Genomic DNA, 17,876 nt, shown 5'->3' on the forward strand with positions numbered 1-17,876 from the left:
AGTACCTGCTACATTCATATTGTGTGACCACTTTTTGGACCAAATTGATGGGATCAGGTTTGGGCACTTTTTGGAAGCACAGTTTATATGCTGACCACTGGGATTACAGAGGTGGTCTGGTCTGAGAGCTCTGAAGAATGGAACAGTAGGGAAGTAAAGCATCTAGATCTCCTTTCTTGGGGAGTTCAGATGTGAGGCAATCAGAAAACCGGGGCCAGGCAGAAATCAATCAGCAGAAGGCATTAGGTGACAGAAGCCATGAAGCTGTGGGTGTCATGGGTTAGCAGTGGTTTCAGGGCTTATGCACCACATGGCAGACTGCGCAGAGGGGAGCCCGCCCCCCACTACTGAGAACCCCCAGCATGAGCAGGTGGCCGTCTGAACAGCCTGCAGGCCCCGGTTCTGTGCGGTGCTCGACTTTGCTGCAGACGGTATTGTTTCCTATCTCCCCATTTCCCTGTGTGTCCTTACAATAAAGTCCTAGCCAATAAAAGAGACTTACTTGGTTCCTTGTCACCTAGAAAAGCCAGATGTGGTTGATGTGAAATTATGTGTACTACTTTAAAAAGCTTAATTATCATATCACTGACATTTAAAATTTTGCTACACAGAATGGATAAGCGTCATTTTAATAGCTAAATAGTTCATTCCTATATTTCTAGACATGCTGAATACTTTGAAAGTTTTGCTAGGTTAAGAAATATTTAAATGAAGATTTTTGTGCAAATGTCTTTTGGATTGTTTAATTAGTACAGATTCTGACAGGTGAATTAATATTTATATGTACACATACATACATATACATAAAAAGCATCATTTATAATTGCCAAGATATGGAAGCTATCTAAGTGTCCATCAACAGGTGAACGGGTTAAGAAGATGTGGTTTGTGTGTGTGTGTGTGTGTGTGTGTGTGTGTGTAGATATACAAAATAGGAAAATACTCAGCCATAAAAAAGAATGGAATTTTTCCATCTGCAACCACATGAATGGACTTGGAGAGTATTATGCGAAGTAAAATAAATTGGACAGAGGAATACAAATACTGTATGATATTTGTATGTGGAATTAAAAAAATACAACATTTATATGTGGAATCTAAAAAATACAACAAACTGGGGAATGTAACATGAAAGAAACAAACTCACAAAGAACACACTAGTGGTCACAGTGGGGATAGGGAAGGAGAGAGGGAATGCAGTGGTGGGGAGTAAAAGGTACAAACTATTATGTATAAAATAAGCTACAACCGAGGGAATATAGCCAATACTCCATAACTATAAATGGAGTAGACCCTTTAAAAATCATGCATCACTATAGATCTGTAACTTATATCGATGATATACTTCAATAAAAAATATATGTATAACCATATTTCTTCCCCAGAGAGGCTTCATTCTTACCTTCGTGCTGCAGCAAAGTTATTTACACCAGAAGGGTGACAAATGTCCTTCCATTGACCTTGCTTAATTTACTGAGTCACATCAGCATTATGGCAGAACTTATTTATTCATAGCCATTGATCATGATATATTATGTATCAGGGATTATGCTTGTTTGGAGGATATGATAGTGACATTGCACTGGTATTCTAGAAGTTTGCAGCCTGGTGGGGACATTAAACCAACGTATGAGTCACCGAAATACAAAGTGAAGTGGTGCGCATATCCAGAGCTGCAGAAATACACTTCTCTGCCTGATTGCGGGTTTCCCAGAGCAGAATTAAGCCTTCTGTGCGGTGCCTCTTTCCAAGGTAACTCTCTGGTGGTAGAAAAAAGGATGGTCTCTGTCAGGCACAGGGAACTCTACTCAATACTCTGTTATGACCTGTAAGGGAATAGAACCTAAAAAAGAGCGGATGTATGTATATGTGTAACTGATTCATTTTGCTGTGGAAACTAACAACTATACTCAAATAAAAAATTAATTAAAAAAAAAGGAAAAGGGGGTGTCTAAGCCTGCTCCATGGTCAGCAGTGATGCACGCAGCTTCTCTTCCTGTTGCCCCTAAGTCCCACACTTTTATGCTATTGAACATCGATTTCTCTTTATGCATGTCCAGCCACCCCACCCCCAAGTGCCCACAGGGGCCAGGCTAGCCAATGGCTGGGATATATGTGACTGTTACCTGAGCCTGAAGTGAGACTGTGGGGAGTTGCCCATGTGTTGAGCACACTCTCTGGCCAAGGGAAGCATTCACCCTTCAGGCTATTGCTGCCAAGCTGGGTGTGGACTCAGAATTTCCAGAGAGGCTAATTCTTCCAAGGAGAAAAGAGAAATGGGATATTTAGCTGAAGTTTCTCAATTTTTACACAGTGCCTCCTCCCCCACCCCCTGCAAGTTGCCTTTGATGTAACTCCAAACCTACAGGTAATAGAACACAAGATACCGGACATGTCTGAGTTGGGCTAGAAACTGGAAAGCAGCCAAATGAATCCAGAGCTTCCTCTAAACATCTGTGTAGTTTAAAAAGGAAAATGAAAAAAATAAAATAAAATAAAAAGGAAAATGATCATCACTGCCGCAAAGAGCTTGCAGGGTAAGGAAACAAAGTGTGGATGTATAAACACACCCAGGCGGCACGGGGTGACTGGTCATGGGGAGAACTGTCATTCATGGCCACCTGATCCTTACAGCTGCTGGTTCCAGGAGTCATTTTTTCTAATATTTATTTTTATTTCTTTATTTACTTATTTATTTGGGGCTGTGCTGGGTCATCATTGCTACAATATGGGCCTTCTCTAGTTGTGGCAAGCAGGGGCTACTCTTTGCTGTGGTCCACCAGCTCTAGGTGCAGGCTTCATTAGTTATGGCGTGGGGCTCAGTAGTTGAGGCTCTCAGGCTCTAGGGCACAGGCTCAGCAGTTGGGGAGCACGGGCTTAGTTGCTCTGAAGCATGTGGGATCTTCCCCAGCCAGAGACTGAACCCATGTTCCCTGCATTGGCAGGTGACTTCTTAACCACTGGACTACCAGGGAAGTCCATCCAGGAGTCACATTCTAACGATTATTAACAGGCTCTGAATGTTGAGAAAGAAGAGACTATAGACGGTTAATTAGAATTTTTGTAGAAAAGGAGGTGAGGTCTTATAAGGAGCAATTTGTCAGGAAGGTGGAGAAAGATCTTAATGTAGGTTGGTTAAAGGAACAGTGGCAGGGGACTTCCCTGGTGATCCAGTGGTTAAGACTCCATGCTTCCACTGCAGAGGGCCAGGGTTTGATCCCTGATTGGGGAACTAAGATACTGCATGCCACACAGTGTGGCCAATTTTTTTTTTTTTAAAGGCAGGCAGAACTCAGGTGTATTAAAGGCAAAGAAAAAGACAAACAGACAAACAAACTCAAAACATACAAGCAAAACTCCCACATCTGCCCCCAGCCCCCACCCCAAACCAGTAGTAGTTTAGGCAGGAGATGAAGAGAGATCCAGCAGGGAGGAAAAACTAACTTCTAAATGAGACTTGGTAAGAATGTTTGTACATGCATAAAGGCAACTGTACTTTGCAAGCTGTAAAAACAAAGTTGCACATTAGTTGTCAGAAAAAGTAGTCACTGAAGGATGGATTGGTGAGAAGAGGGGGAGACAGGATTTGACAGGGAGGGGAAAGAGTAGGAGGTGAGGCTGGTCAGGTGCAGAGTTGGGTGCTGGGGCTGGGCTAAGGTGGGTGGGAGCAGAGCCAAGAAGTTCCAACCGACTTCACAGGTCAAAGCAATTTGGACGGAGCAGGGCAGCTGGACTTAAGGGACAGAGGTGGAGGGAGAAAGGGGAGGCAGCTGGGAGTGATGCTTATTGGGTGGGTTTGGTGTTTGGGGTTAAAAAGGGAAGATAAAGAATTGGGAAGAAGGAGCTGGGACCGTTCTTGGAACTCAGGTCATGGCTTCTGGTAGACACCCACAGTTTTAATGCAGGGAGATAAGGCAGAGAGGAAGCAGGGACAAATTAACTTGAAGGAAACTTCAGCAGTCCCATAACATCTTCCCTCACTACCATTTCGCTGGTGGTACAAGAGTGCGTGATCCACACAGTCAAAGGTTTTGGCGTAGTCCATAAAACAGAAATAGATGTTTTTCTGGAACTCTTGCTTTTTCGATGATCCAACGGATATTGGCAATTTAACTCTGGTTCCTCAGTCTTTTCTAAATCCAGCTTGAACATCTGGAAATTCGCAGTTCACGTACTATTGAAGCCTGGCTTGGAGAATTTTGAGCATTACTGTACTAGCGTGTGAGATGAGTGCAATTGTGCGGTAGTTTAAGCATTCTTTGGCATTGCCTTTCTTTGAGACTGGAATGAAAACTGACCTTTCCCAGTCCTGTGGCCACTGCTGAGTTTTCCAAATTTGCTGCCATATTGAGTGCAGCACTTTCACAGCATCATCTTTCAGGATTTGAAACAGCTCGACTGGAATTCCATCACCCCCACTAGCTTTGTTCGTAGTGATGCTTCCTAAGGCCCACTTGACTTTGCATTTATTGACTATGCCAAAGCCTTTGTGTGGATTACAACAAACTGTGGAAACCTCTTCAAGAGATAGGAATACCAGACCACCTGACCTGCCTCCTGAGAAATCTGTGTGCAGGTCAAGAAGCAACAGTTAGAACTGGACGTGGAACAACAGACTGGTTCCAAATTGGGAAAGGAGTATGTCAAGGCTGTATGTTGTCACCCTGCTTATTTAATTTATATGCAGAGTACATCACGCAAAATGCCAGGCTGGATGAAGCACAAGCTGGAATCAAGATTGCCAGGAGAAATATCAATAACCTCAGATATGCAGATGACACCACCCTTATGGCAGAAAGCGAAGAAGAACTGAAGAGCCTCTTGATGAAAGTGAAAGAGGAGAGCGGAAAAGTTGGCTTAAAACTCAACATTCAGAAAACTAAGATCATGGCATCTGGTCGCATCACTTCATGGCAAATAGATGGGGAAACAATGGAAACAGTGACAGACTTTATTTTCCTGGGCTCCAAAATCACTGCAGGTGGTGAATGCAGCCATGAAATTAAAGACACTTGCTCCTTGGAAGAAAAGGCATCACCAACCTAGACAGCATATTAAAAAGCAGAGACGTTACTTTGCCACCAAAGGTTCATCTAGTCAAATCTATGATTATACCAGTAGTCATGTATGGATGTGAGAGTTGGGCTATAAAGAAAGCTGAGCGCCGAAGAACTGATGCTTTTGAACTGTGGTGGTAGAGAAGACTCTTGAGAGTCCCTTGGACAGCAAGGAGATCCAACCAGTCCATCCTAAAGGAAATTAGTCCTGAATATTCATTGGAAGGGCTGATGCTGAAGCTGAAACTCCAATACTTTGGCCACCTGTTGAGAATAACTGACTTATTGAAAAAGACCCTGATGCTGGGAAAGATTGAAGGCAGGAGGAGAAGGGGACAGCAGAAGATGAGATGGTTGGATGACATCACTGACTTGATGCACTTGAGTTTGAGTAAGCTCTGGGAGTTGGCGATGGACAGGGAGGCCTGGCGTGCTGCAGTTCATGGGGTCGCAAAGAGTTGGACATGACTGAGCAACTGAACTGAACTGAACTGAACAAGAGTGTGTATGTTACATGTGGCTTCATATGACTGGTCCACATAAAGCTTCATCTGGTGCCCAGGGAACACCCCACTGGTGGTACCCATGGACAGACCCCATGGTCTGGGCACAGTGCCCTGCAGCTCTCCCGGGAGCCACCTGGAAGGCCGTTACATATAGGAACAAGCTCTCTGCACGCCTTGCTTAACAGCCAAGTGGGAGGCAGAGGCAGAGTAGAAAAGGTGTATCATCTGCAGTCACTGGGCTGCTGCCTCTCATTGCATGTGTGGTTTCGTGTCAGCTCCTCATCTGTAAAACAGGGATGATGTTGATCACAGCTTCCCACCTCTGTGCTGTCTGGAAGGTCATGTGAAATGGGGAAATGACAATGCTTTGCTGACTGCAAAGTACCTTCTGGTGCTAAACATCACCATTCCTTGAGTGCTGAAAACTGCATTTCTTCCCACTTTGAAAAGCCCAAGATGATTTATTTGGTGTGGGTATGAATTACAGGGGAAAAAGTTAGCACTGTTTTTTTTTTTTTTTTAGTTAGCACTGTTTTGAGAATTTTCCCCAAATTCGCCATATTCACTCTCAAAGGAATGACAAGCTACAGGGGTTATTGTCAGCCACCTGTTGCTCTGGGTAAGCCATGAGAAAATCACCATAGGAAAAGAATAAAAGCAAAATATAGCAATACAACATAACCCAAATAAAAGTACATCGGGTTGATCAGTTGAGGTTGTCATGCCCTGCTAAGCTAAGGAAAAACATACTGTGGACCTTGGAACGCTCAGTCAGCACAAGTTCAGAACACTGCTTGTGCACACACCAAGATGTTTTCCCAAGGCATATGTGGACATATGACCTCCAGCTAGGTGATAGCCCTTGTATAAGAAAATAACAGATAGTTTAAAGTAATCAATAAAATGGGAGAGGTGTCCAGGGACACAGGAGGCTGACTTCATGTAGCACAACAGATCCTTTCTGCTTGCCAAGACACTAAATAAAAGTGATGTGGCTCTGAGGAACAGGGCTCTAGACCCAAGAGGTCTTGAGACCCCTGTTTCCATCTTTAAAACTTTAACCCTGTCTCGTTTCTTTTTCCCAAACTGTGCATCAACCACTTTCGATCCCTACCCGCTGTGCTGGCCGCAGCAAGTGGCGCCCAACATGGGGCTCGAAAGTGAAGGATCACCAAGAGCGAACCTGCACCTTTGTTTCAGTTCAGTTCAGTCGCTGAGTCGTGTCCAACTCTTTGCGACCCCATGGACTGCAGCATGCCAGGCCTCCCTGTCCATCACCGACTCCTGGAGTTTATTCAAACTCATGTCCATTGAGTTGGTGATGCCATCCAACCATCTCGTCCTCTGTTGTCCCCTTCTCCTGCCTTCAATCTTTCCCAGCATCGGGGTCTTTTCCGATAAGTCAGTTCTTCGCATCAGGTGGCCAAAGTATTTCAGCTTCAGAATCAGCCCTTCCAATGAATATTCAGGACTGATTTTCTTTAGTATGGACTGGTTGGATCTCCTTGCAGTCCAAGGGACTCTCAAGAGTCTTCTCCAACACCACAGTTCAAAAGCATCAATTCTTCGGTGCTCAGCTTTCTTTGTAGTCCAACTCTCACATCCATACATGACTACTAAAAACACCATAACTTTGACTAGATGAACCTTTGTTGGCAAAGCAATGTCTCTGCTTTTTAATATGCTAAGTTGGTGATGGCTTTTCTTCCAAGGAGCAAGTGTCTTTTAATTTCATGTCTGCAGTCACCATCTGCAGTGATTTTGGAGCCCAAAAAAATCGCCGAGAGCAAAACTGCAACTTTGGGGAGGACGAATTTCCTTTAGCTCCTCTTCCTCCCTCTCCTGTCTTAACCGATGGAGTGACTCAAGCTTTTCCTTCCTTGCCACAGACAACAGGTCTGTCACCCCTCCAGAAAAGTATTTGGTGGGCTCAACAGGAGGGTGACTTGGAGGCTATGATTATGATATTTCCAATGACTATACGGGAACGAGTAGCTCCTGGGAAAGATCCTAATAATCCTAATGGGGTGTATGAGGCTGTATGCAAATAGATTCCCTTCAAAATACTAAAGGAACTTAAGCAAGCTGTTCAAAATTATGGAGTAAATTCTCCTTTTACCTTGGAAATAGTGTAGGGACTAGCTGAGGGTTCCCATTTGATTATGGTGGCTCATGACCAAGCCGGACAGATCCCCATCTCTTTAGATCAATTGGTACGCAGTGGAAATTGGGGGAGAACTCAAGATCAAGTGCTTATGGAAGATCAGGCTATAGAACAGGTGAGGCAATACTGCATAAAAGCCTGGGAGAAAGTAGAAGTTAAACGACAGGCTTTCTTTACTTTAAGAGAAGACCTCACCTCCCCGGAGGAGAGACAATCCTTGCTGGGACACCTTATCAGTCTACCCCTGTCATCAGAGCCAACTAGAACACTCTCTGGTTTAAAGTTTAGCTATGAAACTATGACTACAGAAAAGAGAGATGACATTTTTGACACTGAATGGCCATGATACTGTTTAGACTTCGGGTAAAAACTGGTTAAAATAAAATCTTTTTTGAAGTTGAAAAACTGGTTCTTCTTGCATGCGCAATTAAAAAAAAAAGTTGCCTTGTTAAAATACTTTTTTGGAGCTCCAATTCTGCCTGAGAAACAAAAACAGACCTGGGAAAAAACCTAAAGTTAACTCTTATCATGTCCTTGGGATACAAAACCCACTCTATCTGGGACTCCAGCCATAAACAAATTGGTAGAACTCAAACCAAGAAGAAAAGAAGGGGCAAAGAGACATTTTAAATATCAAACAGAAAAGTATGAGATCTCTGTCTATATGTCTGTCTAAATTTATGTGTGTCTCAGTGTGTGTCTTCGTCCTTGGACAAAATTGCTAAAGGCTGATTGGCCAATGAGCTCTATTTAATTGACCTAAAGAGAAGGAAGTGCTTATGAATCAAACAATTCTAAATTCAAAAAATTAAACTAAAATGCATTTCAGGCTTCTGTGAACTGGGAAATATTCACTATTGAATTGATACCTGGTATTAATGTTTATTTATTGACTTTGTGAAGATACTTTTTCAAATGACATAGCTTTGGGTGAGTTATATTTACTAATCTACAAAATGATATAAAGTACAGTTCATGGTTGCTGAAAGTAGGATGTGTGTTTTTAATAAAAAAGGTATAAGGAATGGAATTACATTCTATTAAAGAAAAGGGAAGTACATCTGAACTTACAGGTGGCTGTTTTCTGAATGGGCAAATAGAGTGATGAATACAGAAGCATAAAAAAGGTTTGTGGCAAGTGGAAGAGAGTTTGTGCATGATACAAGTTTCTTAAGACATTAAACTGCCTTTGAAATCTTTTATTGTTACTTTGACTAAGTGAATAACTATTGTTTCACAATGAATATAAGCTGGTACCAATCTGGAATTTGATTTTCTCTTCCTGTTAAAAAACAAAGTTTTCTTGAAATATGGCTTTTGAAAACAGACTATGTAAATTTGTCTTTAAGTGATTCATATTTGCTTTTAAAATCTTTTGTTACTTTGATAAAATCAATGAGTGTTATTTCACAGTGACCTATGGAAACTCTGGCACACATAGACAAAGCTTATTCTGCTTCTAGAAAACTAACCCCTCATCAGAAAATTTGAAATGGATAAACAATGGCTATAAACCAAACAGTCAGGGATATGGGAAGTCCAAGACGGCTGCTTGGCTTTTCCCTGCTCCCTGACAAACCTCTTTTATTTGACACGGTAAAGCCTTTCCTGGCTGTAGGGTTAATATCTCACGATGGAAAAAAATGGTTAAAATATATTTTCTGCAATCTCCAGTGATCAGGAAACCCACTTTGCTGGACAGGTTGTACAGACACTGGCAAAAATTTCATGAGCTTCTTGGAGATTATTACCTTCATGGACGTCCTTTGTCATCAGGCAAGGACCTCTTGGCTATATGAGATTGAACAGACTGCTAAATATGACTACAATTTTCATGACCTTTTGTCTGACATATTACTGGCTCCTAGTCTTTGTTTTCAGATATTAAAAAAACTCCTCAAGTCACTGATGGTTTAAAACAATTTAGTGATTTATACTTGTGGGTAAAATTAAAACATTTTTCTTTTCTCTCTGTCTCGTCCCTCCAGAAGTTGGAGACATTTGGGTTCTGAAGAGCCTTGCTGCTGCTGCTGCTAAGTCACTTCAGTCGTGTCTGACTCTGTGGGACCCCATAGACGGCAGCCCACCAGGCTCCCCCGTCCCTGGGATTCTCCAGGCAAGAATACTGGAGTGGGTTGCCATTTCCTTCTCCAATGCATGAAAGTGAAAAATGAAAGTGAATCGCTTAGTTGTGTCCGACTCTTCGCGACCCCATGGACTGCAGCCTACCAGGCTCCTCCATCCATGGGATTTTCCAGGCAAGAGTACTGGAGTGGGGTGCCATTGCCTTCTCCATCTGAACAGCCTTATCAAGGTCCAAAAAAGACTGTCTCCAGACATAGACAAAAATCTCAGCATATACTGGGGAGCCCAAACTCATATAGATGAGGAGACTAACAACAGTCCTCAGATGCATGGGAAAAACCCTCCAAGAACTAATGAAGAAAGAAGTTGCAAGATCAACATATCTTCTGCTACAAAAACATAAAGGGGGATATGCAGGGGTTAACAGTCAGCCACCTGCTGCTCTGGGTAAGCCATGAGAAAATCACCATAGGAAAAGAATAAAAACAAAATACAGCAATACAACATAACCCAAATAAAAGTACATCGGGTTCATCAGTTGAGGTTGTCATGCCCTGCTAAGCTAAGGAAAAACATACTGTGGACCTTGGAACGCTCGGTCAGCGCAAGTTCAGAACACTGCTTGTGCACACACCAAGATGTTTTCCCAAGGCATATGTGGACATATGACCTCCACCTAGGTGATAGCCCTTGTATAAGAAAATAACAGATAGTTTAAAGTAATCAATAAAATGGGAGAGGTGTCCAGGGACACAGGAGGCTGACTTCATGTAGCACAACAGATCCTTTCTGCTTGCCAAGACACTAAATAAAAGTGATGTGGCTCTGAGGAACAGGGCGCCTGACCCAAGAGGTCTTGAGTCCCCGGGTCCCATCTTTAAAACTTTAATTCTGTCTCTAGTTTCTTTTTGCCAAACTGTGTGTCAACCACTTTCGATCCCTATGATCCCTACCTACTGTGCTGGCCGGGCCAGAGAACAACCAGATGGCACTGACTCCCTCCCTGTGCAAACAACTCTCACCCAGCCGAGTAAACAGGCCTCCCTGGGTAAGGCGCAGAGGCGCCGCTCCTGTGGGAAGCAGCCCAGAAACCAGGAGCCCGTGCCTCGGGGTCTGGACTTGGGTTCTGCTTTCAGTCGCCCGCTCCCCCTCCCGCCCCCAGGGCAACGGGGTCACCTGTCTTGGCTCCTGTCTTGATGTAAACAGGGCTGGGGGCCCCGGTGGTTTGAGTGCGGCCAGGCCCCAGCTCTCACTCCTCCCGTGTAAATACATACATCACAAAGAATCTTTGTAACCATCCAGGGGAAGGGAGCCTGACTCAGGAAGGGGGTGGGGATGGAGATGCCGGGAGAAGGGAGGTGGCGGAGAGGTGAGGCCCATCCACGCTGAGCTATGTGGTGCAGAGGCCGCTTTGCCCAGTGTCTGACCGAGGGCGCTGCAGCAGAAACCAAGGAGGGTGGGAGGGGGGCTGGGTGAAAGGGGGGTGGAGCGGACCTGATGTCCTCAGCCCTGACACCTTCCCTACTGTAGAATTTCACGTGTGTAAGAAAAAGAACCAAGGCCTCCTCTTCCTGCAGTGCAAGGTCGAAGAAAGAATATCAGTGGAGAGTTGAGAAAATAAATTGTATTCCCGCCTCCACCTTTTAGTCAGCTGTGTGCCTTTGGGATGGTGCCTTAACCTCTCTGAGTCTCCTTGTCTAGATAAATTGGAACTATACTCTCTGCCATTAAGCTCTCTTGATGTGATGGGAATTTTAGGAAGTAATCCACACGACTACCCAATGAGGTAGGGGATGATTATCTTCATTTTAGAGACAGAGGAATTGAGGCCCAGCAAGTAGACCTGATTTACCCCCAACATGCTCATTAAGAATCGGGAGGCTGGGACTGACATATACACAAGCCTATATATAAAACAGATAACTAACAAGAACCTACTGTAGACCACAGGGAACTCTACTTAATACTCTGTACTGACCCACACGGAGGAGAATCTAAGAGTGCATACACGTATTACTGATTCATTTTGCTATACAGCAGAAATTAACAAGACATTGTAAACCAACATATTCCAATAGAAATTGATTTTAAAAAAAAGGAGTGGCAGAAGAAGCTCTTTTCCCTGCCAAACCCCCATTCTGCCCCTGCAATGGAGGATTTCTTTCCTTGCCAATTTGAAAACCGAGATTAGAAAGTTCTGGCTTACTGAAAACCACCTTTCTTGCTGGAGACAGAGGTTCTGACTCATAAGCTCTGCCTCAGGGCCCCCACCTCCCCCAGCCATCTCCTCTCCTCTCCCTGCACTCCTGTATCACCTTGGGTAAAATCCAGGGACGGAGAACAATCAACGGCTTGTTTCACCCAGGGTAGAACTTGGCAGGAACCCCTGGAATTGCTGTCACCACCTTTCCCACTCCAGGGTAATTCATAAGTGTCTGCATTTCCATGGCACGAGGGGGAGAGAGAGAGAGAGAGAGAGAACCGGTAACCCTCTACCTACAAAAACCAGCACTGGGAGCATTCTAGGGGGAGGAGGAAGAAAGGTTCAGAGGCCTTTGACAATAAACTCCCGACCACGATGTTCCAGGACCGGGATGGACAAACTTCTGCCACTGGACCAAATGTGGCTTGCCACTTTTTGGTAGAGTTAGCAATCTAAAAATTTTATGGCTTTTACTTATTTTTCAAAAAAATTTTGTTGGAGTATAGTTGCTCTGCAATGTTGTGTTAGTTTCAAGTGCTCAGGAAAGTGATTCAGTTATACATATATTCATTCTTTTTCAGATTCTTTTCCCATATAGGTTATCACAGAATGTTGAGTAGAGTTCCTTGTGCTATATAGTAGGTTCTTGTTGGTTGTCTATTTTATGTACAGAATTTTATGTTTCTCAATGGTTGGGGAAAAAAATCAAAAGAAGGATTATTGTCCATGATGTGAAGTTATATTAAATTCAAATTTCAGTGTCCATAAATCAAGTGATTTTGGAAGGAAACCACGCTTCTTCGTTTACAGAGTTGCTTTTGCACTATGAGGGCAGAGTTGAATAGTTGTGACATCAACCATGCAGCCTGCAAAGCCGAAAATATTTGCTGTCTGGCCCTTTAGAGAAGTTCGTGATCTCCTGTCCTAGGAAAAACCACGTGTCTGCGACAGAGACTTGTGGGGAGGGTCTCATCACTGGTGGGTAGACATTTATTTAACCCTTGGTTTCTGTACAGCACCCACGCCTCAGCTGTTCCCGGTGGCCTCAGTCCAGCTGGGTCCAGTTGGTAGCCGAGGGGTGTGGGCTCTCAGACCCACCGGTGGATGAGAGTGGCCTTGCCCTTCACCCTCCACCCTTCAAGGGTCAAGTCCTTTCCTCCCCCAGCATGCGGAGTACCAGCAGCCAGGCTTGGGTGCCTCAGGAGGGAGGCTGCAGGATTTTTCCCTGGAGAAACTGACCAAGAGATGCGATCTCGATGCTGACCGTGGGAGTCGAGTTCCCACCAGATCTTCTAAGGGGCGCTCAAGGTGGACGAGGCCTGCCCACACCCAGAGCCAACGAGGCCTGTGAGTGGACCACTGGGATATGTGAGGAAAGCCCCATCTTTAGGTCTGGTGAGGTCGAGAACTTCGGGGTTGATCACGGAAGAGACAGGACCAAGATGAGACAGGATCACAGAACAGGCTTTACTGGGTAAGGCTTGGTCATGACTGCTTGAAAAGGACCTTATAGACAGCTGAAGGCCTAGCAGGAGAACTTCCAGGAACAGTTGCGGCATCTGGAACCCAGAGAGGGAACAGGGCGAGGGAACTTCCAGGAGAGAGGGGAATCGCAGAAGGGAATTGTGTGTCTTGGTGATATCACTCAGGAGTCCAGTGGGGAGTTTCTGGGTAGAGAACCCTGAAGGGCAGCAGCAGGTTTGGGGGTTTTACTGCCCTGGGGTTTGTCTCATCTACTGGGAGCTGATGGTGATGCCCTTTGGCAAAGCAGGCAGGTTCAGGTGGCTAAATAGATCCTTCTTTGGGCTATATTTAAAGCAATGGGACTTGTGAGGATTTGTGTTAAGGTGGGCTTGGAGGCTCCTGTGAAGAAGTAAAACACACCAAGGCCATCTCCAGCTCATGAAATAACTGTGGCTACAACAAGAGAAAGACCGAGAAACCATGACGATGCAGGGGGCAGAAGAAAACAGTGAACAGAAACCTGCTGTTAACAACCTCAGAAATGCAGGGTCCTCTACAAATGGAACACTCAGGAAACACAAGAAGTATCTTTGGGATGGGAAATACTGGAGCAAAAACGAAACATTCAATAGAAGGGAAGGTTAAGGAAATATGACAGCAAACAGAACAGAAAAGACAAACACATTTTCAAAAAGGAGTGAAAAACATGAAAATTAGAATCTCAACCCAGGAGTTCCCACATCTGAATTTTAGGAGTTTGGGGAGGCAAGAACAGAGAAAATGAAGTGGGGGAAATTATGAGTAAGACAATTTAAGGTAATTTCTCAGAAATGGAGGACATGCACAGCCCACTGAATGCTCAGCAAAATGAATGTGAAAGAAACAAAATCAACACATGGATGAGAAAATTTTGAACCTAAAGATTACCAGAAATCAAAAAGAGGTCTCATGTAAAGGATGAAGAATCAGAATGCTCCTGGGTGGCTTAATAGCAATATTGGAATTTAGGAAACAATATTCCAAATTGTTTCCAAACTAGAATTTTACACCTAAACTACAAAAAGTTATTTTTAAAGAGGACCAAAAAGACACTTTTAGATAACCAAGGTCTCAAAATATTTACTCCAACAAGCACGTTATCTCAGAATGCTTATAGAAGAATATGCTTCACCCAAAGAAGGAGCTTTGTCAATCCTAAAGGAAATCAGTCCTGAATATTCATTGGAAGGACTGATGCTGAAGCTGAAACTCCGATACTTTTGCCACCTGATGCAAAGAACAGAGTTATTGGAAAAGACCCTGATGCTGGGAAAGATTGAAGGCAGGAGGAGGAGGGGATGACAGAAGATGAGATGGTTGGTTGGCATCACCGACTCGATGGACGTGAGTTTGAGTAAGCTCTGGGAGTTGGTGATGGACAGGGAAGCCTGGTGTGCTGCAGTCCATGGGGTCCCAAAGAGTCAGACACGACCGAAGCAACTTAGTACGTACGCAAAGGAGGAGTAATCAGGAGAGAACTAGGACCCAGAAGCAGAAAACCCAACAGATGGGAGGGGACGGGATTAAGGGCTTCCCAGGGGGCTGCAGAAAGGAGATCCCAGGATGACAGCAGGGCAGGAGCTGAGAAGCAGCCTTTCTGGGGCAGGAAGCAAGAGTTTCAGAATTTTTCTAAAGAGTCAAACATATGTCTGTATTCAGGTGAGAAATAGAACTGTTTTCAAAATCTAAAGAAGAGATTTTAGCCCCAATGGAAAAAGACTTCTTTGCATTTCTTAAATTTTTTTTCCTGTTGCTGTTTAGCAGTTTTCAACAATCAAGTCCTTCTATTTTTCTACATTGTTTGTCATTTGTGCATCTATGCAATAATATGAAGACAGAATTTTAGGTAAAGAATATTCCAGCATCTCTGACTATGTCCGGAATGTGAGATACTACTCTGTCATTCTAAACACTTCAGTCTTCCTCTTTTATATTATGCAGCGACATTCCCCGTAATGAACAGGGCCCATGGATTTTCCAGGCAGTTTGGGGCCTGTTCTAAAATGGGGCACAGAGCCTTGTGCTTCTCAGCCAGCTGTTCTGAAGTTGTGATTAGTCATTTGTCCCATCTGCCGTTGTTAAGAACTTTAAACAGCTCTTCATCCGAAAGATGGCCGGATTTCGGGTATGGCCGAAAATACGCGCCTATATCTGGAGGATTTTAGTGAAGAGAGCCTGAGCTTTGAACCTGAAATTACTTGCCTCTCCCACTCCATAGCTGATGAATTTTGGCAACTGTTCTGAGTTTTAAAAATGATCCTATCGTGGCTGCAAAGCATCTGGTACCATGCATGTTTCCTTGGAGATGCTTAACGCCTAGTGGCTGTGACAGGTGTTAATGTTTTGCAGTTTCCATGGTGCTTTCATCTGTCTTTTCTCACTGAATCTTCAATGAGGTGGGAAGGCAAGTTTGACGTCTCTACTTAAAAACAGATAAAACTGACACTCAGCACAGCCTAGTCCTCCCGATGGACCCCTTGGGGGCAGAGCCTTTCTGGTCTCTGGGCAATGCTATAGCACAGATAGAGCCATTGGGAAGGGAACTTACTTGAAAGAGCAACCATTCCTTCCTTAGTTTTGCTTTCATTCCTACCCGTCCAACAGAAGGATCACGTGGTCAAGAACAGACCGTAATTACAGACCTGCATCCAGAAAGAGGGTGTTTTCACGTTCCAGTGGGACCAGGAGAGATAAGTGATGGCAGGACAGAGCAGATCCAGGAAATAATGTTTTTCTATCCATTGCCTCAAAGAAAACTGGAAAACAAGTGTGTATGAATCCCTTCACTCTTGTAAATACGTTTATTCCATAGATGGGGTAAGAAATATCAGGGCAGTCTACAGTAAGGACAAAACTGCAAGCAAAGGATAGAATTTAAAAAATGGCATTCTTGGCACAATCTTTCCCATTCGTCATTTTAAAGACATGTTGTGGTTGTTTAGTTGCTAAATGGTGTTTGACTCTTTTGCGACCCCATGGACTGTAGCCCACCAGGTTCCTCTGTCCATGGGATTTCCCAAGCAAGAATGCTGGAGATGGTTGCCATTTCCTCCAGGGAATCTTCCTGACCCAGGGATTGAACTCATCTCCTGCTTGGCAGACAGATTCTTTACCACTGAGCCACAAGGGAAGCCCCTTTAAAGACAAAGTTTGATGAAAATGTTTACTTAGTTACATTCGAAGAGGAACTTGAAGCCTGCATAGAAATAAAAACATTATCCTTTGCTTGGGGCTTTGTCCTTCTAATTACTGCAGACTGCTCTGATATTTTTTGTCCCATCTATGTGCAAGGTTGCCAGGAGAAATATCAATAACCTCAGATACGCAGATGACACCACCCTTATGGCAGAAAGTGAAGAAGAACTGAAGAGCCTCTTGATGAAAGTGAAAGAGGAGAGTGAAAAACCTGGCTTAAAACTCAACATTCACTTTCGGCTTTCGGCTAGGAGGAGGCGAAGGTGCAACTTTCTTCGGTCGTCCCGAATCCGGGTTCATCCGACACCAGCCGCCTCCACCATGCCCCCTAAGTTTGACCCCAACGAGATCAAAGTCGTGTACCTGAGGTGCACCGGTGGGGAAGTCGGTGCCACGTCTGCCCTGGCCCCCAAGATCGGCCCCTTGGGCCTGTCTCCAAAAAAGGTCGGTGATGACATAGCCAAGGCAACTGGTGATTGGAAGGGTCTGAGGATTACAGTGAAACTGACCATTCAGAACAGACAAGCCCAGATTGAGGTGGTACCTTCTGCTTCTGCCCTGATCATCAAAGCCCTCAACGAACCACCAAGGGACAGAAAGAAGCAGAAAAACATTAAGCACAGTGGAAACATCACTTTTGATGAGATCGTCAACATTGCCCGGCAGATGCGGCACCGGTCTCTAGCTAGAGAACTTTCTGGAACCATTAAAGAGATCCTGGGGACTGCCCAGTCTGTGGGCTGCAATGTTGATGGCCGCCACCCTCATGACATCATAGATGATATCAACAGTGGTGCAGTGGAGTGCCCAGCTAGTTAAGAACTGCAAAGGAAAAAGAAAAATAAAGGATCATTTGACAACCAAAAAAAAAAAAACAACTCAACATTCAAAAAACGAAGATCATGACATCCGGTTCCATCACTTCATGGCAAATAGATGGGGAAACGATGGAAACAGTGACAGACTTTATTTTCTTGGGCTCCAAAATCACTGCAGATGGTCACTGCAGCCATAAAATTAAAAGACACTTGCTCCTTGGAAGCAAAGCTATGACCAACTTAGACAGCATATTAAAAAGCAGAGACATTGCCGACAAAGGTCCATCTAGTCAAAGCTACGGTTTTTCCAGTAGTCATGTATGGATGTGAGACTTGGACCATAAA

The 17,876-nt window shown here is 44.2% G+C and overlaps 2 protein-coding genes and 1 long non-coding RNA gene across 4 annotated transcripts in view; 2 read left to right on the forward strand and 1 right to left on the reverse strand.

The window, feature by feature from the left end:
- LOC122432838 (60S ribosomal protein L12-like) overlaps window positions 1-17,110 on the reverse strand; it is a 144,937-nt gene extending 127,827 nt beyond the window's left edge. The window contains exon 1 of one of the 2 annotated variants that reach the window (XM_043455079.1): window positions 17,095-17,110. Coding sequence is in view for 1 of the 2 variants with exons in the window: in XM_043455078.1 (XP_043311013.1) it covers window positions 16,948-17,013 (66 nt within the window). In the remaining variant the exon portion in view is untranslated. Of the gene's footprint in view, window positions 1-16,947; window positions 17,014-17,094 lie in introns of those variants that run through there. The other variant, XM_043455078.1, reaches the window with a different exon arrangement.
- Window positions 12,356-16,858, forward strand: LOC122432845. The gene is made up of 3 exons (XR_006266975.1): window positions 12,356-12,453; window positions 12,775-12,993; window positions 16,810-16,858. It is a non-coding gene; the product is annotated as an uncharacterized LOC122432845 (long non-coding RNA).
- LOC122432840 (60S ribosomal protein L12-like) lies at window positions 16,970-17,588 on the forward strand. The gene has a single exon (XM_043455080.1). The coding sequence runs from the start codon at window positions 17,035-17,037 to the stop codon at window positions 17,530-17,532; it is 498 nt and encodes a 165-aa protein (XP_043311015.1). The 5' UTR covers window positions 16,970-17,034; the 3' UTR covers window positions 17,533-17,588.
- The last annotated feature ends 288 nt before the right edge of the window (window positions 17,589-17,876 follow it).

The sequence above is a fragment of the Cervus canadensis genome, chromosome 32, assembly GCF_019320065.1.
Source record: "Cervus canadensis isolate Bull #8, Minnesota chromosome 32, ASM1932006v1, whole genome shotgun sequence".
Lineage (NCBI taxonomy): Eukaryota > Metazoa > Chordata > Mammalia > Artiodactyla > Cervidae > Cervus > Cervus canadensis.